Source organism: Abramis brama (assembly GCF_963993115.1).
Source record: "Abramis brama genome assembly, chromosome: 24".
Classification (NCBI taxonomy): domain Eukaryota; kingdom Metazoa; phylum Chordata; class Actinopteri; order Cypriniformes; family Leuciscidae; genus Abramis; species Abramis brama.
The window spans coordinates 25083220-25111091 of NC_139986.1; the positions used below are offsets into that span (position 1 = coordinate 25083220).

Sequence of the window (27872 nt, forward strand, 5' to 3'; positions counted from 1 at the left end):
TTACTATTTACTGTCTATATTGTGTATGGTGAAAATCGTCGGACACGCACAGTTGCTTTCAATATTGCACTCTCATTTATTCATTTCACTCTAGACATGCTTACCTATGTGTGTAAGTACACATCTTCACTGTATACATACTAAAGTATGTATACACCAACACACACATAATTAAACATGTAGAATTGTACATATATATTTATATAGACGTATAAATTTACATGTACGCACATTTATAAAAGAGTGCACACAATGCACTCTTGCACACACACGCGCACACACACACTCATACACAAATGTCATGCGTCTGTGGCTCAATGTTTGTCTCCTGTACGTGAACACGCACGCACTCACAGACACAAACGTGTGTGTATATATCAGACATACTTCATATCCAAAAAGGTTCCTTTGAAAACAACACCAGGTTGTGATTTTGGACACTTTTTTTTTCTTCAATTTTTCTGTTTTTAAAGCTGAGAATTAAAACGAAACGGAAAACAAACAAAAAAACGAGAAGAAAGGCATGGTGCCGTTTCGTCCGATCATAACCGCAGGTAAGGGGGTCAATTTGCATAATGTATACAGGTTAAGATTTTCTTTCCTATATTTATTGTTGTTTTTTTTTAATAAAGAACTTTTTCTCTTTTTATATAAACAAAGCAGAAAAACAAAAACGAGAAAAAAAAGAAAGAAAAGAAACTAAACTCTACAGAGTAGGTCCCCATCCACAGTCCCTTCTGCCGACAGGGGTGACATCAAGCTGTACAGCGCAGTCAAAAACATATGTATCAGCTTCATTTACAGGTACAGCCATAATCAAGGCACAAAGATCTACAAGTAGATTTTTTACTCTCTTTCAATAAAGTTGTACAAAATAATATAACATTTTATAGTCTGTACAGGAAAGGAAAGAAAAAAAAAGAAAAAAAAAAAAAATCAAACCTTGCACAGTCTGCACAAGATAAGAAACTAAAACGATAAGAAATGGGGCGTTTCTTTTCACGGATGTTTTGCCATCATGTTCTCAAGAGCTAACTGAGGCTTCAGCAATGTTCCCGGAGCCCCTCCTCCTCGTTTCAAATGCCCCGCCTCCTTCCAGTGAAAGGGGCGTGGCCATTCCCACCATCCTCTGACCTGTCCACAAGCCTTGAGTGGGACAGAAATTCATGATGTGATGCTACATTGTGTGTCCATCTTCGTAAAGAAAAACGTCAGTCAAAACCGGATGGAAAAGTGCATTACTTCACTTCGTTTGCCCAGTGTTCGACAACCCCTAGCCCCCCCCCCACCCCGTCCCCGCCTCTGTCCGTGGGCGATCTTCAGTGTTCGGAAACAGAAAGAGCAGCAGAGAGCCCTATAGGTCAGAAGATCAAGGTTCGGGGCGCGAGACTAGGACTCCTGGAGGTCACAAGGTGATGCGATCTTCATAATCTGGCGGGAGCCAGAAAATATACACGACGATATAATTTTTTATTTTAATTTAAAAAAAAAAGGAGGTAGCCAGAGGCTTCATGGAATGGCAAAAATAAAGGCAATCCAAATAAAAACATGGGGGGAAACCCAGTGACCCTCTCCGCCTTCCAGCCCACCGATCGACCGCCCGCCCCGAATCATGAGTTAAAATAAAACGAGTAAAAACCGAAGTGTGGTGTGCCAAACGTCAGTAGTATTCTTTGTCTGCGGAGTTTGGAGACACGTTGGTAGAGAGCGCAGGGTCCCGCCGATCACAAGAGCTCGTACTGCCGCAGGTGCATTCTCTGGATGATGTCTCGGCAGTCGTTGAAGACCCGGCGGATGTTTTCCGTGTCCACTGCACATGTAAAATGGGGATAACAGTAGTGACGGCCGTCTCCGCTCTCTGTACTGATCCTCTGTGAAGAGAGAGGTGGACAGTTACAATTAGGCGTTTCATATGATTACTAGAATTGATCCAAAAAAAATTTGTTTGTAGTTTAACAATATTTAACAAAAGTAATTAAACAATATTTATGTACATCAATTTGACTGGACAACACTCAGTACAAATGTCTACAACAGAACCCAGTCATTAATGTGATTAATAAATCACTTTTAATAAAAAAAAACTCTGAATCAGTTTAACACAGGGTTTCTTAAACTTTTTCATCTACCGAACCCCTTTGACGTACTTGAATTAGGCCGCGATTTATAGTTATAGTCAATAATTTAACATTTACTGATGTGTATATTATACATAATTTTGTGTGTATTTGACCATTTAAGTGCAATAAGCAGCGAAAAATAACTAAATTTAGTGTTGAGAGGCGGCTTTATGAGCAGAATATAATATATATTAGGGCTGGGAATCGATAAAAAAAAAAAAACTAATTAATTGCACAATTTGCTGTAATTAATTGCAATTAATTGCATTTCCCCCAAGCTTGTAATCATCAATATTTAAACTTAGAATCACCTAATTAAACAACACAGGAAAAAAAAGGAACAGAAAATAGCCCTGTATTAAAATAATATTAAACATCAATATATCAATATATTATTCTTTTTCAATAATCAATCAACATAATCAATTTAACATTTTTTTTTTTTTTTTTTTTACTAATTATCAAAATAAAATATAGTCCTACAAAGCTATTATTACCAGAGCATGTGATCAGAGCAGGTCATTTTACCATTGTTGCCCAGCATGACTATACCAGCTCAGTAGGGCTATTGCAAACAGAAGTCTACTACTGAGAAATTTCACGTTATTTAAAGGTGATGATACACAGGGCAACTTTTTGAGCAATGTTGCTGGGCAATGTTGCCGTCAACAGACAACCAGATGAGACACAGGGCCCATGACCAATCTAAATTATCCAGATAAAAATGTATTGCCCATTTTCAATGGGAAAGTGCCCAAACAACAATCTCTCGGCAAGATTGCCCAGCAGCATTGCTCAAAAAGTGTGTATCATCACCTTGAACGGACTTCGACACACACACACACACACACACACACACACACGGAACGGAGAGCGCGGCGCGGAAAAGACCCGCTCATGAAAGCTGCGCGAGAATGAAACCTGATCGCCAAACACGGAGGGGCGGGACGGCATATTTTCGGCCTTTTCAATAGCAGCCGCAACAGGAAGTCATTAAAACGAGGCAAAAAAAAAAAGTGCTGCGTTAATTGCGCAAATTAATCGCAAAGATTAACGCGTTAATTCCCCCAGCCCTAATATACATATATATATATATATATAATTTTATCAGGTGATTTATTGAATTTATTAAATGTATATATACATTTTAGTATAAATATATAATAAAAAATATATATTTAAAAAAAAAATCATCATTATAGCATGGTTTATTTTTATTGTTTTCATTTATGTTTTTTAACGTATTTTTTATTTTATACTTTTACTATTTAATTAATTATTAGCTTTTTTATCAAACCCACAAACCATGAAGAATTGCATGAACTACACAACTGAGTGAATCCAATGAATCAGAGTGTGGATGATGATTAATGCTGAAAATGAAGTAAACATGTTTGTTCTTTGGATGTCCACAAGATGGCACCGACTGTCAGTTTACCGGATTAAGTGGATTGTGTAGAGAAGTGTAAATAGTGGTCAAAAATGTTGATAAAATAGATTATTGGTGGATTTCAATAAACTGCCCATCAACAGGGCATAATCCATCATTTCATAATAAACTAGGAATAATTTGCTAGGAAAAAGCACAACAAAGTGAATCAGTCTAAACTGTGACTGCAATAGACAAATAAAAATACTAACCAGAAACTCGTCACGAATGAAAAACTTGGCTCTTGTCACTCTGGGATCTTCACCTGGTTCAGGAGTTACTAAAATAGAAGAGTCAACAGATTAACACACACTGTCCTGCACATCAATCAGTCGATTCACTTCACAAAACTGAACGCTTGTGAATCCAACTGATCAGATTCTCAAGTTCAACTCTCTAACTCACACAAATATAGTGCAAAGTAATTTGGACTACGTTTATGATACTTTTACATCATTTTTCATGACAGATTTTTCACTTTTCCTTTAACCCAAAAATGTCAATTATTTGTCAACTACCCACTTATATGAAAACTTCAGTACTTTTTTCGGGATTTCTGGGTCTTTAGTGATGTGTGTGTCTGGGTGAAAAGTCTAACCTTTATCTGGTATGGTGTAACAAGCATATTCAGGGAAATAATCTTCAATTTTAGATTTCCCAGCTAATACTTTCTCTGCCAGCATGTCCTGTTTGTTAAGGAACAATATGACAGAAATTGTTCGTAACCATCTGCAGAAAGAAGGGGGGAAATACAGAGCCCAGGGGTCAGTTAAGCTTGCACTTGCACTTAAAAACAAGCTATAAAAAAGGAATGAGAAAATGAAGTTTCACCTGTTGTTCCAGATACTGCGAAAAAGAGCAAGTGCTTCCCGTAGCCTGTTTGTGTTGTTGTCTTCCCTTATGACCATGTTGTAGCTGCTGCTCGCTACCACAAAGATGATCGCTGTGACGTCTGCAGAGAAACAGCAAATATTTTCTTCAAAATAGTACTTCAAATGTGAAATTGTTAAAGATCACACAATAAAGTGCCCCTATTATGCTTTTTCGGATATTACCTTTCATGTAGTGTGTGATATGACTTTTTGTGAATGTAAAAGCCAAGGTCTTCAAAGTTACAAAGATCAAAGTGCAGATAAATGGAGTTATTGTCTCTCAAAAGAAATAATCGAATTCTGAACTGTCTGAAACGATTCGTCTCATGTTTTTTTGACCTTGGATGCATGTTAACCTACTGTAGGAGACTTTAAAACAGCGTAACATGGGCACTTTAAACTTGTTTGACATGCATGTGCAACTGGCGGCAAGGCACATAAATTCACACTCTCAAATTCACACACACTTAATGTACCATTAAAACACTGAATCCATTTTCTTCTTTCGTCTCTCTGACCTCCTACATCAAACATACTGAAAGAGAAGAACAGAGACATGAGGTTTATAGGAAGTGAAATGTGTCCCTCTAGTGGACATACGAAGACATGGCACTTCAACACTTACAGTAATATCCACTGTACAATCTTTAATATGTTTCTATGGAGCTTTTTAATAAGTAAGTGAACTCACTGAAAGTTGACTTTGTCTACTTGAAATCGCGTCTCAAAGATCCCTGATGTTAACACTCGGCAGCGAAGCAAGTCCTGTATGAAGAAAGATTGAGAGAAAGTGTTAGGGAAAGGACAATTACTGGAAAATAAAGAGCGAGCCATTTACAAAGCGTCTCATGCCGTCTCTCATCTACAAATGAACACAGTGTGTGTTTTTGGAAGAGCTCAAACAGTACCTGGTCTGTTGGTGTGTAGTCGCTTTGTCTTACTGCATCAATCCGGTCAAGAAAGCTGTAGAGACACAAATGAAGAAAAAGTTAAATCAACTTTACACAAGTTGGTTTTTCATTAATAAATATATTTTCATGACCAAACTACAGAATTCAGAATCTATCTATCTATCTATCTATCTATCTATCTATCTATCTAATGTTCAAAGGTTTGAGGTCAGTAAGAATTTTTCTTTTCTTTTTTTACAAAATGCACTGAGGCTGCATTTGTTTGATAAAAAAAACCAGTAATATTATTACAATTTAAAACAGCTGTTTTCTATTTGAATATATTTTCAAGTGTAATTTATTCCTGTGATCAAAGCTGAATTTTCAGCATCATTACTCCAGTCTTTAGTGTCACATGATCCTTCACAAATCATTCTAATATGATGATTTGCTGCTCAAGAAACATTTATTTTTATTATCAATGTTGAAACAGCTGTCCTGCATCATATTTTTGGGAAGCCGTGATACATTTATACACATATACATATATACATATACACACACATACAAACACCATATCAGTGACTTGCAATAACAAATGATAACGATAGTCACAAATTATATCAAAGACACTGCTCAAGTACCAGTGTCACTGACACTAGAAAAAAATATATCTACACAATAGTCTTCAAAAACACTTTGATTGTGTCTCAGATGAGACTTGGTTACTTTCATCATTTCAAACGGTATTAAAAGTGGCAAAAACTATCAAAGAAGAAGCAATGCTCTCATTCAAACAATGCCATTTGAAGGTGGTCTAGATATACCGGTTGTTGCTGTATCAAAAATATTCATATATATATATATATATATATATATATATATATATATATATATATATATATATATATATATATATATATATATATATACTCATTGGATGTGAATGAGAACTGAACCCATGAAAGCATCCCTACAGCAAGTACGCAGCTGAAGAATGTTAGATAACAAGCCCATATCTTTCTCTTACTTCCCTGCAGAAAGGCAGAATATTAGCCCAACACTCTGTGACCATCATGTGATATTAGTGCTATCAGCACTAACAGAGACAAATATAGACTCATCCCACAAGCTTGTGACAACAAGACAATCTGTAACGACATTGGCAAAAAAAAAGAAAAAAAAAAAGATAAAAAGATTAAGAAAAATAGGTTTGTGTGGAGATCTCGACTCTTGCTTTTATATGACGTTGGAGCATTTCTTTCAGATGTGAAAATGCATATAAAGTATAAAACACTACTAATTATCAGGTCAATACTTTTAACTCAATAATAGCAAGGATAGATCAATTGAAACAAAAGTGATGGGTAAAGACTCAATGCTGTTTTAAAACTTTCTATTCATCAAAGAATCCTGAAAAGAAAAATCAGGGTTTCCACAAAAATATTAAGCAGCACAACCGTTTTCAACATTGATAATAAAAAGAAATGTTTCTTGAGCCATCATAATTACAAGATTCCAACTTGTAAAAAGCATTCACGTCCGTCCTTGTAGAACTTGTAAACTGGGAATCTTCTGAACGGCTCAGAGTACAACGGGTCACATGTTGTCTCGAAATTACAGTAATTACGACATGGTAAATAATCGAGACAACAGATGAACGAAGCATAAGACTAATTTCTGAAGGATCATGTGACACTGAAGACTGGAGTAATGATGCTGAAAATTCAGCTTTGATCACAGGAATAAATTACATTTTCAAGTATTTTACAATAGAAAACATTTATTATTTTAAATAAAATGTAAACACTATTATTTTAAACTGCAATAATATTTGACAATATTACTGAATTAACTGTATTTTTGATCAAATAAATGTTAACCATAAGAGACTTCGCAACCAGACCCCAAACTCCCTGACCCCAAATGTGCAATTACACTTCAGCATTTAAAATAATATTCTGGGTTAAATATGTTACTGACCACAGAAATATACAATAATATAATATTTACAAAATAAATATATTAGATATTTGCCACTAAGCATCAAATGCCAATTATTGACCATCTAATGAAAGTCTTTCAAATATACCTGATCATACTATCTTTAATATTGTAAATTAAATCTTCGAACACACACAAAAAAAGTGAAAAAAATAAATAAATAAAATCAGGAGCACATTTCTTTGCATTTTGTTTTCCGAACAGATAACGACAGATTGGAACAAGAAAATTTCCTCTGAACATTGTAACTTTTGACAACTTATAATAACCTCAACAATTAGTCAGCAAAACATTACAAATTCCACCACTCATTATAATAAACATACACTGAATTGCTTGTGTTGATCCAGAAGAATCATCTGTTGCTGTCATCTTTGGCGTGAGCCGTTTCATAAAGCGCGGGGACAAAATCGCCCATACAAAATGTAAATAACACCTATGCATCCCAAAATGCACTTCACCAGCATCAAATATGGCCTTGCATTTCCAGTGTTCACCTCCAGAGGGCACATGTCGGATCTGTGTTTGAGTTGTGAAGGCTGAGCAACCAAAACTGCATCTTTATTTTAATATGAGCGCTCTGAAAAAACAGTGACCATACATCTAATGACTATTAAAAAAATCAGCCATACAGGATAAACTAGACACGATTTGCACGACGAGTCCACAGACCGTCTTACGTGGGATCAGTCTCGACACGACGGTCAGAAGAAACATCCAAACATATTCATTCAGGCAGAACAAAATATACTGAAATTCACAGACTGACTCTTACGATCAAATGTCAACAAAAACTATCATTTTTGCGTAACATCACAAAGAACTAATCAAGTTACTTTAAACTTCATCTTAATTGGATTTGAAGCTAAAACCAAAGATATTTAATTTGATTATGGTATTAAAAATAATATACTATAAAACAAATATATTATTATAGAAACAAACAAAACAAAAAAATTATCTAGGTACTTTATATAACAAATTTTCTATAACATTAAATATAAAATTCAAAACTGTATAATTCTATAAAAACAATGGTAACTTCTTGCACTTCATTAACTAAGATGTACTTACAATGAGAAATACATTTGTTACAGTGTTTATTAATCTTTGTTAACATCAGTTAATAAAATACAACTATTCATTGTTAATTCATGTTAGCTCAAGTCCATTAAATAAAATAAAAAATACAACTTGATTTTCTTAAAGAATTAGCAAATGTTGAAATTAATATGAACTAAGATAAATAAATGCTTTAGAAGTATTTTTCATTGCTAGTTCATGTTAACTAATGAACATACACACACACACACACACACATATATACATATATATAGTTTATCAGTTAACATGAATATATATATGTTTGTGTGTGTATGTGTGTGTGTGTGTGTGTGTGTGTATGTGTGTGTGTGTATATATATATATATATTTGTATGTGTGTGTATGTGTGTGTGTGTGTATATATATATATATATTCATGTTAACTGATAAACTATATATATATATATATATATATATATATATATATATATATATATATCTCATTACGTGTATATATAGCATGACAATCAGATTTCAGACATAAAATGATGCATTGTAAAATAGTTATTTTGAATGCGTGTTTATTTTAATTTCATTTAATCTGCTTCGTCGCTCTTCGTCGAAAATAACACGGTTAAAAGTCTCACACGGTTAATCTGATTCATCTTTGTGGTTCTTGCTAGTCTTGAGAATGTTCTGTACCAAAGATAAGATAAGACAAGATAAGATAATAAAGCCCAGATTGTACTCGATGGGCGCTTTGTACGCTGTTTAGGAACATGAGGTTGATTCTAGATCACAGGGGAAACAAGAAATTGTACCGGGAGTCATTCCAAAACCTGTAAATCCAGTTCACACTGAACAATATGGGAATGTTTGAACACGTTTCACATGTCCTATTGAGAACAACGGCTCTACAGCTGTGAGTATCGGTGCAAGGTTTCTTATTAGATCATAGAGTGTATGACTGCCCGCCCTTTTTTTCCATAGGGATTTTTTAAAAGTCGTCTTTATAAGCCATGAACCAAGCCAATCAGCTACAAGCGTGAATCACAACACTAAAACTTTGATCTGAAGCAAAATAAGTTTTTGAAAATCGGACAAAAACACAAAGGTACAAGACTGTACTTAGTGAGGGAAAGAACTACAATCCCATGAAGCACTGCGAACAGCATAAGCAAATTGAGAACAATGGATAAATATAAAACTACTCATTTACAAATGTTGACAAATCTAAACAATATATTTTAAGTTTATTGCAAAATATGCATATATATACACATACATTTCAGTATTTTGAGAGCGTATAGAGATCGACTTGATTACGTTATTTGCAGTGCTTCATGGGAGGGGGCGGAGCCTAAGAACTTTTTGATTAGTGGATTTTTCTGTACAGCATCATGGGTAATGTAGTTTTTTAAATAGGAAATCAAATAAGCTGAAATAATGCAGGCTAATGGCTTCAACGGAAGCAAATACAATCAATTAACAACCTCGTAGCTCACAGTAGGTCTGTTTTTGAAGGTTTCTAAGTTCTCGTTCAAAATCAGTTTCCCTATGGAGAAAAAGAAGGATTTTTTTACTTCCGGAATCGACTGTTGCACTCATTTGAATTAGACTAAAGCCCTATTCGGCTTCTCTGTGATTTTAGTCCCGTCTGAATGTGCCATATCAGTGATCATTATGGACAATGTCAGTAAAGATTACGGCGACTTTTACCTTCAGTAAAAAGGTCTGAAAAATGACCTCAGGTAATACTAATCCCGTGCGAATAGACCCGCTGTAAATATGTACGTAAATATTCCGTCATTTCCTGTTTAAAAGTAGTTTTCCACAGTTTTTCAAGTATGGAGACGCTTGAAAAAGCATACAGTTGCGTTCTAGACGCTGGGACAAGTCTGTGGCAAAACTCAAGTGTTTTCCACACACCATTCAGATCAGAAAGAAGATCGAAGCACTTGTTAGAGGCACGAGTGCCTATTACCAACACAATCCAATCTGAAGTTAATTAATACATCGTTCAACCGGACATAACTGTTTTATATATTTGCGCACGTGATATCAGGAAGCAACGTAATTCGCACATGACGACATGAGGGTGACGAATGGGCCATTAATATTACAGATGTCCTGTGCTAAAATTACATTACTCATCTACCCTTGTAAAGTTAATCCCGTCCAAATAGGGCTTAAGAAAGCTATTTTTTTGAGCTTGCATTTCTCCTGTAATACAGAACCTCTTCCAATCAACAAAACTTTTAAAAGTTACAAACTTTAACTGTTGAGATTATGCCCTTTTCTTTACAGCAAGCACAACAGTAAAAGAGAGTAGACTAGGATCCGAATCTGACAAGATCAGACACACTTTTGAGATTATAACCGAGGCTAAACAAACTTCTGGTTTTTATTGGGTTTGGACTTGTAATTATTGAAAGAAGTTGTTATTATAAATATTTGTTTATGCATGAACTGAAAAAAAAAAAAAAATGTAAAGCTTAAATGCAAAGCATCTGCCAAATGCACAAATGTAAATAAATTTAAATATAATTTAAGAATGCAACTAAGCCTGTCATGATCATGAATTTTGTGCTGATGATTAATTGTCACACAAACAATTATACTCTTTATAATGTAAAATAATTTAGTCTTTCGTTTAGTTCGAACCCATTGAAGATTATAAGCAAATCAGTAATGAGTCGCATCATTTGTTATTGCTTTCCAGCAAAACGGTTTAAAAAAATAAAAATGTTGCTAAAATAATTCTCATATTTGTGGGACCACATTTGTATATTTTTACAAATATAAAATTATGTTGCTAATATAAAATTTTACATCTGTGGGACCAGAGGAAATAAATTAATTACAGAATAAAAAGTAAAGTAACCTACATGCGTTAAAGTAACACACTTGACACAAGATATCTGTCTATTGTAAATCATATTAAAAACTATATTCAAAGTCAGCGTGAAAAGGAAGTTGCGATTGTCTTTTCTTCCCTGTTGTTACATTGATTAAAGGTTACGAGAGCACACGAGTTACAGAAAAAGTGCACAGATAAATCATTTATAATAAATGCTCCAATATTCCATAAAAAAAAGATTCATACATTTTGAATTGATGGTACGTAACATTAATACAATTGCATGATGGTTTAATAATCATTACTGGTTTTCATAGCTCTGAGCAGTTGTGTGGGGTCGTTCTATTTTTAGGTAAATGCTGGCAAAAATCTCGAAACAGAAATCCGAAATGCTAAAAAAGGAATTCATAATCTGTTGCTATTTTTATCAACTGCACATGTGCGTGTTTGTTTGTGTATCTATGTAAGAAAAGGCAGGAAAAAAAAGAAGAGAAAGAGAGAGCGCCGCTGTACATCAGTGAATGTTTATTCCCTTTAAGCACTTATGAGGGTCTGATATGTATAACTGCACACACACACACACACACACACACACACACACACACACACACACACACACACACAGGCCCTTTCTGCGCCTCACCTTCTCTTTCTGACCTTCCTTTGTTTACGCGCATTGCCGGGATACTCCCTTTGATTCGGCGGCGCGCACACACACACACACACACACACACACACGTGACACCCTCCACCAGTGAGTGCTCTGCAGTGCTGTGCTATAAATAGCTCCTGCTTGCCCCGGCTGCGCTGTTCCTTTACATAAGCTCTGGTGGAGGGAGGAGGGGGACAGACAGCCCAAACACAATCTCCATACAGAACACACACACACACACACACACACACACAACTGGGATCTCTCTAGCTCGGACTGCTGCTTTCACTGTTTCTGTACAAGTGTCCTCTATCACAACAGCACGCTCTCACTCGTGTACAAACGTGTATTTGTGCGTCTCGGCGGTTTGACATTGACATGTAATCCGTTTTCTTTCAGCCTTAAAATAGACACGCAATAGAGAAATAGAAACGAACACAGACAGATGTCACAAAATCACGAGGGATCGTTCAGTGATCTCACAGGCCAAAGGCCAGTTAAGATGCATTGCGATAAAACAGCTTGATTATAACATAAGAGTTTGCTATAGATTTACATCTGCTCAGATTTACAGTATTGAGGTACAGTAGCATAAATAATTGCAAAACATTTGACTAACAAATGCCACTTTCTGGTTGAGCATAATTCTAACAATTGAAAAAAATTGTAATACTCTCCGATAGCAATGTGAGTAGGCCTGTTGTGTTGTGAATGCATTATATTTTTTTATTTATATATTTCCTGTTTGAGTGTGCCTACCACACATATACATAACATTTTGCAAACTACAATATGTATATAACATTTTAATATACATTTGATAAATTATCATCTGCATTTTTGGTAACCCAACCAGGAAACATAAATAAATAAATGCACAACATACAATAATCACTTTTTTAAATTTGTAGAGCTTTAGTCTGAACAGTGCATGGCATTTTACAAGCTTTAAAATGTCGTGGTAAAAAAATATTACTTTTTTAAATAAATATTATAAATTTAATACTACATATATTCTTCTGTTTATTTAGCAAAGAAAATAGTGCATTTTACTGTATTTTTCTATGGCTTTTTAGATTGAATGATGGTTTCTCTTAAATTATGGATTTTTATATCTATATAGTGATGTGATGTCAAATATAATGTCGAAAGTCTAAAGAGAGATATAATAGTTTATTACTGGTATAATAATGAGAGATATAATTATTGGATTACAGATGTTTGCTAAAGCCAGCATAAATATCATAATTGTTCTCGCTCAGGGTTGGTGTTTTGAACTATTAAATTTTAGTGCATAACTCGCCCTGCAACATTTGTGTTGTTTGAATGAGACCTCCAAATCATGTGGTTTGTTGAGGAAATGTGTGCTATTACTTTTCAAGGTAATTGAATTAACACCTGGGTGGACAAAAACAGGCGTACAAATCTCACGGACTTAAATCCGTTCACACTACGGACGATAACTATAACCATAATATAAAAGAATAGTAGACTCCACACCACAACTATAACGATAATGGCGCAGAGAAACAATATCGTTGGAATCACTTTCAGAACCAATACTTCCAGCTGATGAACATAAAAACATTGACAGCCAATCAGAATCCATCCTGCATTAAAGAGCTTGAGCATTTAAAGCGGCAGCGCGTCCTGACTCCAGATAATAAACAGAACGATATCATCCGCTGGTGTGGATGCTAGTATAGTTAAAATAAGAAATATTACTACTGTAATATTTTACAGTTAAAAAAACACTATAATAATATTTTATAATAATTTACATTTTACATTACATCTGTAAAATCTGTACAGAATTGCTTTATTTTCAAATGTTAAACCAACAAACTTTTATTTGAACTGAAAACCATGCACAGGAAAGATTGTTTCCTCATGTTGTGTTCACAAATGAATGTTATATAATTAGTTATAGTAATAGCGCATATAATCATTTAAACCGCGATTTCCGTTTTATTTTGATAATTTGCGCATCGCTACCCTGGAATCATGAGGGCGAGTTCTGCAGGGGCAAAGTACAACAAAGTGGAAGCAATTAAATTTATCTGAAAACTTTCTCAACGACTGCACACCCCTAGATCGACCTGGATCACAGCTAACATATCTGAGCAGACATTGATTCAAAGTTGTATAACAGAGGAATTCTCAGTATTGTAAAAGTCTTCCACAAAGAACAAGCCTGTATTGAGAGCAGCTGGGTGTCTGTATGATTCTCTGAGTATCTCCGGGCCTTTTCTGACTGAGAGACAACAGTCGCCATTATGTGTCAGGCCCTGCACTGGCTGGTGATGGTATCTGCGTCCTACAAAGCGGCTGACCAACTCCCATGACCTGACCACCCTCCTCACACTTTCATACCTGACACACGGCCACTGTTGTACAGGACAAACGTCAGCACTGGCCTAAAAAAGCCAACAGTGCACGTAAAAACAGATTCACGCACCATTTCAAAGGCAAAGACACTTAAATACATATACGACATGTTTGTAGTCAGCTGCCTGGACGTCTTAAGGAAGCCCTTGAATAAATAGGTTGGTTTCAGGTTCATCTGAACCTGATCAGGCACGTTCCTTACAGGGATGTGCAAAAACGACATATTTTCAAAACAGACTAATTCGTTGGTAGCCTGAACTGGTTTACAGATGCAACTTTTCCGAGAATGTTTTCCATGTCAGACAGATAAAGCACAGCACTGTCAGTGATAGTTTGCCTCATTAATCAACTAGTCAGTTGTTAGTGTCACAATAAATACCTACACTTCTGTTACAAAAGATTTAGATTTCAAATAAATCCTTACTTTTTATTAATAAAGAATCCTTAAAAAAAATATCACGGTTTCTACAAAAACTGTTTTCAACATGGTTAATTATAAACATAAATGTTTCTCGAGCAGCAAATCAGCATATCAGAATGATTTCTGAAGGATCATGTGACACTGAAGACTGGAGTAATGAAGCTGAAAATTCAGCTTTGATCACAGGAATAAATTACATTTTAAAATATATTCAAATAGAAAAATAATACTTTCATAATATTAACAATATTACCATTTTTATACTTTTTATAAAATAATACTTGCATAATATTCACAATATAACCATTTTTATACTTTTTATAAAATAATACTTTCATAATATTAACAATATTACCATTTTTATACTTTTTATAAAATAATACTTTCATAATATTAACAATATAACCATTTTTATTACCATTTATAATCAAATAAATGAGAAAAGAGACTCAAAAACAAAAATCATGACCGGCCCCAAACTTTTGAACAGGCCCATACTGAGTACTGAAATGTTTACTGAATATATTCCCATTAGATTCAAATTAACACACTATAACCACAGCATAAATACAATTCAGATAAAGAGATTCTGTTTAAAACATCAGTAAAACCAAATGACTGACTGCAACGACCACTAGGACCATAAATAATAGATGTGATTATTTGTTTGTGCTGTTTAGTGGTTCCTTTTAATTTGTGCTAAAATCATAAATATCAACAGAGAAGAACTCTTGCAGAAGACATTTTGTAGCTGCATCTTAAGCAATATGCAATCAACTTCACTTTTAATTATGCCAGTTCACAAAAAGCCACCATCATCATAGGTTAACTATTATGATAAACCTTATACTTACTAATGCGCACAATCGATTAGTTGATATTCGTTGGACCGTTCATAACAGGCCTTGACGCCTTCATCATCCCAGAGCTTCTTCGCATGGTCGAAAAACTCCTGTGGAAAAAAAATAAAATAAATGTTTATATGTTTGCATGCTAAAAACTAAATGATTGAATTTAGCAACCATTTTTAGAACGGTGTCTGCCTCGCTTCATTTAAGAGATATTTCTTGAACTGATACCACTACATACTTCCAGCTACATTCATAAAATGTGTTTTGGTTAAAAGCCTTTTGGCTGTTCTGGAAATAGACTGACTGATCACACAGGCCCACCACTGTGGATTCAAGCACTGCTTCGAGCACATCTCATCATGCAAGCATTCAAATGCTAGTTTCTATCTTAGTTTGTTTGAAACTTTACATAAAGCTTAAAATACTAGCTCATTTTACTAGCTCATATTTCAGTACATTACTTTTAACATTCATGTACTTTTCAGAGCTTATGACCAAATATTAGTCGAAAATAGGGCTGCACAATATTGAAGAAAATAAGATAACTTTTTAAATAACGTGATATTCGATATCCAATACGATAATCGATAAAGTGTAAAATAAAATTCTGTTTAAAATATATTTAAAACCTGAAAATGATATAACCAACATAAATGTTTCACATTCTTTTTTGCGAGAAGAAAGCATCCCTACAACTTCTGAAAGTGAACAGCAGTGTTATTTAGCATTTAGCATTTACATTTGCATAGCATTTGCATTTAGCATTACATAAAAAGTAAGTGTGATTTTAATGTCAGTGTAACCAGGGGGTTTAGGTAAGCCTACATTAGGGTTAACAACAGAAATTGAATTATCAAATGTAAAAATAAAACACTGCTTAGTCTTCACTGTATGAATTAAAGCTGCGAAAGTTATTCAGTCTCAAGCAGTGAGTGATTTTCTCTTTGTGATTAATGTTAATCAAACAACAAACGACACAGGCGGAAGCAGGTTTATTAGGCTGCTGTCACTTTAAGAGATGCACGGATCCAATACATTGTTATACACACGCTTTCTTTCTCGAAGATGGGCATTTTTACATAATTTTGTGTGTATTTGGAAGAGAACTGAATTCAGGATCACATGGGGTCCGAGAGGCGGCTTTCTGTGCGCATGAATACTTCACTTATTGCACATAATAACATTAAGCATGTCACATGTATGTAACAAAAAATGTGTCCAATCTACTCTCTGCTGTCTGCGTCGACCTAAAACTTGGATTTTCTGTAATATTTTGGAGTATTAAAAATCATGCAGTAATCGCAAGCCATTGCGATATGTTCATTTGTGATATTTCGATAATTTCAATATATCGTGCGGCCCTAGTAGAAAAATGTAAATATATTTCTCATGAACCACTGAATATCTACTGAAGGAAGTAACAGCACAGGAACACTTTTGTGTGTCAATGTTTCTAATCTCATTGTTATAAAGTACTTTATAACAAGGACTCATTTGTACGAAGCCTCTAAATCAATCATGGTGATTTAAAAAAATGAGAGATGGGAGAAAAAAAAAAAAAAAAAAAAAAAAAAAAAAAAATTATATATATATATATATATATATATATATATATATTCCAATGCTTTTGCATTTTCTCACAAAACTTTTGCGTTCCCTAAAGAAACGCAAAAGCACTGACCTAGGGGCTTTAGGGGCTTCACAGATTTAACATTGGTTAATGCATTAACTAACATGAACTAACAATGAGCAATATATTCTTACAGCATTCATTAATTTTTAATGTTAATGATTAAAAATGTTCATGTTCGTTCACAGGGCATAAACTAATATTAACACATACAACTTTTGGGCTAAATATATTTTAGTAAATGTTGAGATTAACATTAGTTAAGATTAATAAATGCTGTAGAAGCATCGTTCCTTGTTAGTTCATACTAACTAACTAAAGTTAACAAATGAAACCTTATTGTAAAGTGTTATTTCTATCTGGATTCAGTACTTCCTCCAGTGTAATCTTGCAAATTTTATGCAAATTTAAGATAAACAAATAATACGTGTTAGCAGTCAATATTGTATCTATCACCTGTTGAACCCAAGAGTAAACAGCAAACTACTCTCTAAATAAGAAGTGAACTTTCTGGAAGTTCCAGTATTTACAATCCAACCGTCAAAATATTCAAAAATGTATGAATTCACAGGTGAATATAAATGTCTGCCATTAGTTAATTAAAGAGAAATCCAGGGACTTAATTTGAGCTGAGAAAAGATCTGGGGTCTAAAACTGCCTAATTAAAGATCTCCATTTCAGGAGAGTCCACACGGTCTAAAAATGATAATCTGAAAAAGAAGAGCCAACATTTGTGCAATCAAAAGTCACAGGCTGAAGACATCTGCCATACCGCAGTCCAGCTTTTCTGCAAAGGCGTTAAATGTGCTAGAATATCACAACAGAATCATAATGAAAATAACTGACCCCATTGCACACGGTCTAATGCTAACAAACGAAACTCAAGCACAGCAGAAACATATGCTAAGCTAAAGCTAACAGACTGCATCGGTATGATAGAGAGAGAACTTAATAGTTAGTGTCAGTTTCAGTCTGATTCAGACAGATCAGATGATATTCTTCATATTTCACTGGAAAAAAAACACCCAATTCCAGAGTTATACCTTAAAACAAGCAAAGCTAAGAAAACGTCATTGACAAGTTTTCCATGACTTCTGTGTCTTCTAATGACTGGTAAAAATATTGGTTTGAATAAACCTATGCCAGACACCTACTTTAAGGAACATAAAATGTCTACATTACAAAAATCACTCACTGACAACTTCAAAAAGACTATCTTTTGACCTGAGTTTTTTGATGACTAAAGCAATTGATGCAAATGCATTTAATGTGAAAACCTACGTTGTGTTTCTCTGTCCCGTGGATTAGTCAAGGCCTCCTGGATTAGTCAATTTCGAAATTAAATCCTACATATGAACTCAAAATATTCCTCACAAACCTGTAATTTAACATAAAAAGCTTGTGGTTTAACTTGACTTGATGTGCTCATAAACCACAGATACAACAGCAATGCATGACAAACCAAAAACTGAACGCAAGCTATCGTAGCAACATGCTAATCATGTAAAAAAAAAAAAAAACATTATTTTGACCACCATTTAATATAACTACAATAATTTGAGTACTGTTGAAAATGTGTGTAAATATACACAAAAGCTAAATGTAAAAAATGTATCTGTAAATGCATTTAAAAATTATTTAGGCTAGAAATGCTAGAACTTTTTCCCACACTGCTGACAAAATTATCGGGCCTTGTTTTTATTCTTATTCTTAAAAATTATAATATTTACCACCCATTTAATCACAAACTCAAACAACAACAGATGCAGTCAGCATCTATCTTCCCATAAAGTAACGTTCCTTAGAAACATATCCAAACTTTTATTTTTTTTAAAAAGACCAAGCAAAAAATCATAATTTTAATTAAGCTGCAATCATGCAAAAGAGTCATACAAAACCTCTCGGTAAGCGGTTCAAAAGCCTCAACACATTTACACAAATTCAAATGTCACTGAAAGCATCTTAGGTAAATGATGAAAATGAGACTCCTTACCTGTGTGTAATCAAAGTCAGAGAGCGGCGCTATGCTTTTGATATAGTCGATCCTAAACTGGTCCTCTGGATTAGCGAGTGGGACGGGTGGTATTAAAGTGCTCATTGCTGACACTATGGTCTAGAAATAAAAATCAAAGAGTTATGAGCCATGAGACTGAGATTAGATACAGAAAACTTCTAGAAACTAAATCAGGACTGTGAACGGCTCACTTACCACGATGGCGTCCTTTACATTCTTGCGAATGTCTTGAATTTTCTGTTTCTTTTCCCTATAAGTGAAAACATTTAAATTTAGTAAAAAGGCAGAAAAATCTGAAAAATAAAATGCAAGGCTGAACTGCACATATGCAACACCTCGTTCTAGGAATCGTTCACCACAAAAATAACAATTCTGTCACTATTTAATCACCCTCATGTCATTCCAAACCTGTATGGTGTAATTTTTTTTAACTAATGACAACAACAACAAAAAACAGTCTAATATGACTTGTGCACGATATTTCAAGCCTTCTGAAGACATATGATAACTTAGTGTGAGAATCAGCCTGAAACTTCATAGCTTCTGGCAAAATGTAACCAAACATGACGTATCATGAAATGGAGAATGAAATATGACAGCTGAAGTGAATGGAATTTCAGACTGTTCCTCAAATGCAGCTATCATATGACTTCAGAAGACTTGAAATGTCATATCTGAAATACTTTTATGTTGCTTTCTTAGAAACAAATATAGTTTGGAGTTGGACACACATTCTCATTTTGTGTTGCACATAAAAAAAACAATAAAAAAAAACAGCATACCGGACTGGAATGACATTAGGATATTAGGATGCTTATTATTTCCCCCCATATATATATATATATATATATATATATATATGGTAACACTTTAGTTTAGGGTCCAATTCTCACTAGTAACTAGTTTCTTAATAGCATGCATATTACTAGTTTATTGGCTGTTTATTAGTACTACTTATCAAGCACATATTGTTGCCTTATTCTGCATGACCTTATTCTACATCCCTAATCCTACCCAATACACAACTAATACAAAAACGTAAAAACTACCTTACAAACTGTTAATAAGCAGTAATTAGGAGTTTATTGAGGCAAAAAGTCATAGTTAATAGTTAGTTAATAGTGAGAATTGGACCCTGATCTAAAGTGTGACTGACTATATATATATATATATATATATATATATATATATATATATATATATATATATATATATATATGTATTTAATTATTATTTTATTTTATTTTTAAATTCGACAAGCATAACTTGCCCAACAAAGTTATGTCATTTAGACATGCTATTCCAATTATTTTTAGGATGCAAAAAGTGTTTAAGAAACTTTAACACCCATAGGCCTGATGAGCATTTGGTAATTGATTTTAGTCACTTCTCAGCCATGCGTTCCCTACATCCAGATTCTGTATGACCATTTAACAGTGATGTTGCAGTGAAGCACTAGCCGATAGCACGTAGTGCTACATCACTATCAGCTTCAGCATGTACGAGTGTTTCCTTCGCCATGCCGAGGCTGAACACAGGGCCCAACCTTCATATGCCGCCCTTACATGCACATATATGACATTAGGACAGTAAACATGAACTCACTCCGCATTAAACCCGTTGACATGAAGAATTTTCATCTGCTTCACGATAGTGCTTTTGCCCGATTCACCAGCCCCTACGAAAGCAAAAAAACACAGCCGTGAGAATACATGCAAAGTCTCTCAGATACTTCAGATATCACGGTGTGTGTTCTTCATATGTACAATCCGACATGCCAGATTGAGCTGTCAAACACGGTGCATTTAAAAACACAGCCTCGGATGGCTCTCGTATGTCAGATATAACGCCTCAAGTCTTCTCTTACCCAACAACAACAGTCGATGTGTGGCTTTATAAGCCTGTCTCTCTTTTTGCAACTGTTTCTCTATTTTCTTGTTGGCCTCTCGCTGTGTTTTCTCGTCGATGCGCTGGTCTTCGGTTTTACTGCTCCCCAAACACCCCATCTTACTCCCTCGAAGCCAATATGTGCGCTGTCCTTATGAATGATCAATCCAATTCCGATTCCAAAGAGAGAAAATGATCCACAATAGACAGAAAGAAAAAAAAAGGTCGCCGGGAAGGTTTTTGTTTCTCCTCCGTTACAACGTCTCAAGCAGTCCGGGCGTCATTCAAGCGACGGGATTGATAAAATTGATCACATATCGATCGGTAAGGTGGGATATGAACTTGCATCTGGATCCGGGGGTCTCTGTGAGCCCCTGCCAGGCGCTCTTCCCTTCTCTTCGGTTCTCTCGCCCTCTCTGTGTTTTTTCTATGTGATATTCTCTGCCTGTATCTCTGCTGTAGTCTGTAACTCAGCACTGCCTCTGTCGGCCACAGCTGGTAATGACCGGAACCAGGAAAACTGTTACAAAGTGTCACTGACTGACTGACTGACTGTCGAAACACTGTAACGAACGAGATCGTAAATCGAACGTTTCAATGTAACAACGCGAGTAAACAATGTTACAATGTAAAGTGTAGCGGATGTTATGTTGTAGCAGATGAATGGATGGGTCTCAAAGTCTGTCGTTTTATACTGGGGGGAAAACAACATATTAACTAGTCTAAGCAGGTTTTGCTTATCTTAAATGGTTTAAGATGGTCTTCTACATCATTGTAGCAGACGAATGGCTGGGTCCTAAAGTCTGTCAAGTTTTATACTGGAAAAACAAAACATTAAACCAGTCTAAGCTGGTTTTGCTGGTCTTAAAATGGTCTGCTCCCTCTAAAACCACACTATATAGTTTTTTTCAAAATCAAGAAGCATAACTTGCCCAACACGGTTATGTCATTTAGACATGCTATTGCCAGTTAAATACAGAAATGTGAGAGAGTAAAAAAACACTGATTAAAATAAAAAGGAGGAAGGTTGTGTTATACTATTTCAATACATTTTGTTCACCAACCACAAATTCATCCTAAAATACCTTCTTTTTTTTAAAAAGTTTAACTCCAATGACATCGCCAGATCTGGAAGGGAATGAATTTACCACCAACTACAAGGGTTCCACGATATAAATGTATATAAAGGAAACAAAACGATTTCCATAACAGTGACTTCAGCAAGAACATCTGATTTACCTTGAGATTAATTATTTGGCCTGGTCGTATCAGCATCAAACAGAAATATTTGATTAAATACTCATAAAAATAGCATATCACCAAATGACTTCTTTAGAAATTGCAGTTCTCCTATTTTATACTTAAGAACACATATGACTTTCACTTCTCATATACATTCTAAAAAAAGCTTTTAAATTCATGTGAACTGAAGAGTGTTTTGTTAAACCACTAAGCAACTGTGGAAAACCAAATATGACCACTAGCTCCATTCTTGTGAATACGATCGAACATGGATTGAAATTATGATGAAGAAAAATGTAAAAGCATCTTTTCCAGCACATCAACTTTTACACTGAGATATGAAAGGTCAAAAAAATATAAGAAAATGTCTTGTACTGGCTCAAATGGGTAGAAAACAGAAGCTAACAAAGTGCATATGGTGGTTTAGGGATGTTAAATGACATTAAGATTTAGACATTTTAATTTAAAATTTATAAAATATAACTATATATTTACACATGCATAAAATCACTGAGAACTTAGAGAACCAAAAACACTTAAGGTCCAACTATTTGCCAGCCACAAGGATGAAAACATTGCTGCAACATCATGTGAAGTTTTGTTCATTCAGAAACCACTCTAGTTTTATTAATTATGTGATAGTTGAGCTCAGCTTTAAAGGATTTCAATTAATGTCTGAATTATTGTTTTCAAACAATAAAACAAAACAATTCATACCAAATACAATTAAGTTATGTAAGCCCTACTTTAACAGCTGATAAAGGCGATATGGATATATATTAAACACAATTCAAATATACCAATTTCATTCAAACTTCTCTCATTACCAAGAAGAGTCACTGTTAAAAAAATGATATTATCAATAAGTCAAGGCAACATATGTTTCCCCATTACTTTAACTCCAATTTCAATTTCAAATTCAATTAGGCAAAATTGATTTAATTTATTTAATATTGAATGTAAGGCAACAACTGAACTTAGTTTTAAGTTAAATTAAGGGGATTTTTTTTTTTTTTTTTTTTTTTAACAGTGCATTTAAAAACAATACCACATATTGATATTTATAGACATGGATCAATTTGTTTCACTGCACTAGATTAAATGGAAGGCAAAATTGTTGAAGCTTGTATTTACTCAAGGACAAAAGCCATGCACATGTATGTTTCTGACCTAAAGCTCAAACCTTTCAACACAGAGCATATTGCATAATGCTTTCATTACAATTAGCCAGCGATATGCAGTTAGGGCCACGCTAAAGCCAAAGTACACGTTCAGTAAATGATAAAACCTATTTACAGGGTGACAAAGTTCAGTTTACATACACTTCACATTGCAATGCAACAGAAATGAACAATACCAACTTGAGTGGAAGCATGACAATCTCTTGTTTTTGCCCTAAAAGATTCCCTATGGTACAACCATAATCAAAGTATTCAACGCTAATACGAGCCCTACACCCCTCTTTGCTGTTTACGGGTGAGGCGTCCATTATTAGACTAAACGTGCTTTATAGCTCATTAAAATAGGCTATTTCTGCACATTCATTAAATATAAGCTATAGTCATGTTATTTAGTCCATAGGCAAAAATACCTGTTACCTCTATTAAAAGGAAATGATATTCACTTTAGGGCTGTTTTATCTACTTCTTGATTTAAGTAGTTACAGTACAACTTGTACAAAGACATTCCCAAGGATGTGTCATTCTTCTGAACTAAAAATAACTATCATAAAGCTTAAAGATAACATTAAAGTTAATTTATAAGCCACATCTTGGATGACTTCTCTGTCTCTTTTAATTATCTACTTCTAAAAACTGACAACACCTCTGTCTGCAGCCGAACTTGTTTAATTGGTCTCTATGAAATTTCAATCTCACAACACTGAATGCGCAAGGATTTGAGATGCCACTCTGTATTTGTATTTGTGTTTGACCAACTATGCCAGAGTTCAAATGAGCCATGTGTCGGTAAAACATGAAGATTTGCCCTCTCCCTGACAGAACCTTTTAGAGTTCTATATAAAACCTTTTCTTCTGAATCCAGCAATGATTTGGGATCTATTTATAAGGATAAATAGATCCCAAATCGTTGCTGGATTCAGAAGAAAGGGTTTTATAGGGTTCTGTCAGGCACTTCAAGAACCTTTTAGGGGTTCCCATCATTTTATGGATTTAATATTCATTCATTTTGTTATAATTCAGTTTTTATTTTGATTAAATGTGATAAAATAAAACTTACTTTATCACTAGAAAAAGGCCTGGTTTCACAGACAGGGCTTAGATCAAGTCAGGATTAGGCCTTAGTTCAATTAGGACATTTAAGTAGATTTGCCTTAGAAAAAAACATTTGGGTGTGCATCTTGAGACAAAACAATGGCAGTGACATATTTTAAGATATTTCAGGGCAAGTTGCTTTCAGTTACAACAGCTCAAACATGCATTTTAGTCTGGGACTAGCTTAAGCCTTGTCTGTGAAACCTGCGTAAAATTAATATAACTATTAAACATGAAAGTGTTATGCAGTCATTCAAGGCATTTCTCTTTATATAGCACCTTTTTGGCATAAAGAGTGTTCTTTAAAATTGAGTCGAGAACCCTAGGGTTCTATATAGAACCCCACTGAACCTTTACTTCGAGAAGGTCAGATTAACAACAAGGCTTCTGTCCTTCTTTATGTCATGTGCCATTTGATAGCAGCATAAAAGAGTATGGAAAGATTGGAAATTCCCAGTGTGGGTTTAGAAGTTAGTCAGTCGATTGTTATCAGTAGCAAAGGACAATAAATGAATGAAATCAGAATCGTCGGAAAGTCTAATACCTTTAGTCTGAATGATTCATGCCTTTAGAGACAAGTATGCAGACATTACTTAGCAACATACTAAACTTTACAGCCCAGTGCTCAAGACATATGTGGAAAGAGGAAAATGTTTTAGAGGATTTAAAACTGCTGTATAGAGTCATAGATACAGTATTATTCTGTGGTGTGTTGTTTAAAGTCCCCCTGTGGTGAAAATCAAGTTTTAAATGTTGTTTATATGTCTGTGGTGTTTTTAATATGCTTTAAGACAAACCATGTGCAAATTCATAAGTCGACAACAATTGCTGAGTATTTTCTCCTTAAATCTGTAGTTAAACAAAGCGGTTTGAAATCGCTGGTGTTTCTGATGTCACAAACTACCTTGTAACCGATCAGATCAACGTGTGATCGTCAACGAGTGGATCTCTGAGCTGGCGTGAGTGAGTGGAGGCGGGGTCCATTTGCATATTCATAGAACCGCGTATACTAAATGAGGCAAGGGTGTAGTAGAGTTACAGTCAAGCCATTTTAAGGCATGACGATTTTTTTTTTCAAGGGAAAAACGTTTACAATATGTAATTTTGGTGATCAAAGATGAGTTAAGGGATAAAAGTATTGACAACAGGGGGACTTTAAAATCAAAGGTGCATGTGTGTAGTTTTGCAGTTTAGTTGCTTCCAAGAATTAAACTGACAACTCACACACAGGATCTTTCAGTGTCCCAGAGGTCAAAGTAATAGATTCTTGAACTGTGACTTATACTATTATCTTATCAAAGCATCATGCACTTGCTGACAATCTATGGGCTCAGTTTTATTTTCTGATATCTTAATCTTACTCAATTAAACCACCACAAGACCAAAACACTGTAAATAGGAGATACACCAAATAGACAGATAACATAATGTATGACAAAATCATGTTTCTTGAAGCTTGAATTTATAGAAGTATTATATAAAAGTATTCTTAATGCCCTGTAATATACATAGCAATGCATTCTATCTTTTAATAAATCATTGGGTAACACTTTATTTTACAGTGTCCTTGTTACATATGTAAAATGTACATAGTAATAACAGTAAATTATGCATAATTACATGCAACTAACCCTCAACCAAACCATAATCCTACCCTAACCCTATAGTGCATGTTGTTAATTAATATTAATCAGTACTTAAATATATAATTACACTGTAACAATGACACCTTAAAAATAAAGTGTAAACAATAATTGTAACCCCAGTTACACATTATCATATTTCCTTTTAACGCAATGCAATGGATTAAAACAAATGGCAAATCCACCTCCACAAATAATAATATGGATATTTCATTATTGAAATGTTTTTTTTTATATATATATATATATATATATATATATTAAGTTTTCCACTTAATTTGCAAATCCCACTGTTTAGAAGCAGTGTTATACTTTAATAATATTGTTATATTAATATTTCTATGAAAATATCCATTATGCATAGTCTATTGTTATAGTTTATTGGTGTCAAAAGCAGATACAAAACAAGCATATAGGTGTGTGTATATAGACTAGACATTTAAACCTTAAAATAATCGGTATCGCTCATTAAAATAAGTATTGATTGATCTCCAAGTGTATTATGAGGCATTAGGAAAGTATCGAGAATATGTTATATTCACTCAGGTTTCAAGTATAGTGCTAGCATACATTTTAAGCATTGCTTTATGACGTCAATGCCTACACATTTTCAATAATAGTAATAAAGAAAGCCACCATGCAGTAGGCATGGCAGCATCACCCACCTAAGAGCAGCAGCCGATGCGTCTGTTTATATTCCCGTTTGAGTTCCTTCAAGGCCCTGTCAATGTTCTTGCTGACTTTCTTGGCCTCCTTCTCGGCCTCCTTCTCCTCCACCAACAGTTTGTCCCAGTTCTTGTGTTTCTGGGCGCTGCTGGGAGTCTGGAGCAGCTGCAGCCTCTTCTTTCCTCCTCCTCCTCCACCTCCACCGTTCTGGATGAGCGCTCGGTCCCCGTCGCCACGGCGGAGCTCCCCGGCCGGGATCTTACCGGCGTCCCCGGTGCGTAAAGGGGAGGTGGATGATGTCTTCCCGCTATTCCCCCCAGAGTCCTCGTCGCGATGCCTGGAGCCCCGGACGCACGACGGCATCATCATCATCCCAGGATCCGGAGGCTGGTGATCTGACTCCGAGTTGGCGTTGGAAATGGATCCACTGAGGTCCCCAAACAAGCGTGGACGCAGACTGTAACACAGCCCCATGATCTGGCCAGGCGCTCACTGCTGATATTTGATCATAAATACACAACAAACGCTGTATTTCCCAGTGATTTAGCGCATCATCACATGAGCTGGTAGTACATGGTGCGTTTTCCAGCCATGCGTAATCCCAAAATGATGCTCTTGTATTTAAAAAATGCCATTTTGTGATTTCTTACAGTCCAACCTACGCGCAATAATCGGTTGATCACCTGACATCTGCCTGTGCTGACAGTGCAGGTCCACCTTACCGTAATGAAACCAAAAGCCCAGCCGCACAAAACCGGCGGACACATATGGGGTCATCTAGGTGCGCTTGGGGATTTGTGCTTATAAATCCCCGTTGAGGGATCTGGGTGGATCGTTGTCTAGACTGTTTGAGCACCGAGGTTGCTTTATACCCCTGAGACTCACTAATGAGACATATAATGAGCACACCTGATGTATTCGGAGAATGGAACATTATAATAAGCAGTGACGGACTGGCCATTGGGCAATGTGGGCAAATGCCACTG

The 27872-nt window shown here is 35.1% G+C and overlaps 1 protein-coding gene across 2 annotated transcripts; it reads right to left on the bottom strand.

The window, feature by feature from the left end:
- Positions 1 to 56: 56 nt before the first annotated feature.
- Positions 57 to 27611, bottom strand: gnal2 (guanine nucleotide binding protein (G protein), alpha activating activity polypeptide, olfactory type 2). Of its 2 annotated transcripts, none has more exons than XM_084102293.1 (12): positions 26886 to 27611; positions 20781 to 20853; positions 19371 to 19425; positions 19155 to 19274; positions 15535 to 15632; positions 5330 to 5384; positions 5113 to 5186; positions 4898 to 4956; positions 4381 to 4501; positions 4148 to 4278; positions 3762 to 3829; positions 57 to 1871 (listed from the first exon to the last, which is right to left on the bottom strand). In XM_084102293.1, exons 1-12 carry the CDS (start codon positions 27358 to 27360, stop codon positions 1725 to 1727), a joined length of 1476 nt encoding a protein of 491 aa, XP_083958419.1. In that variant the 5' UTR covers positions 27361 to 27611; the 3' UTR covers positions 57 to 1724. The 2 variants fall into 2 exon arrangements, with proteins under 2 accessions (XP_083958419.1, XP_083958420.1); XM_084102294.1 differs by lacking the exon at positions 26886 to 27611 and adding an exon at positions 21043 to 21511.
- Between the last annotated feature and the right edge of the window lie 261 nt (positions 27612 to 27872).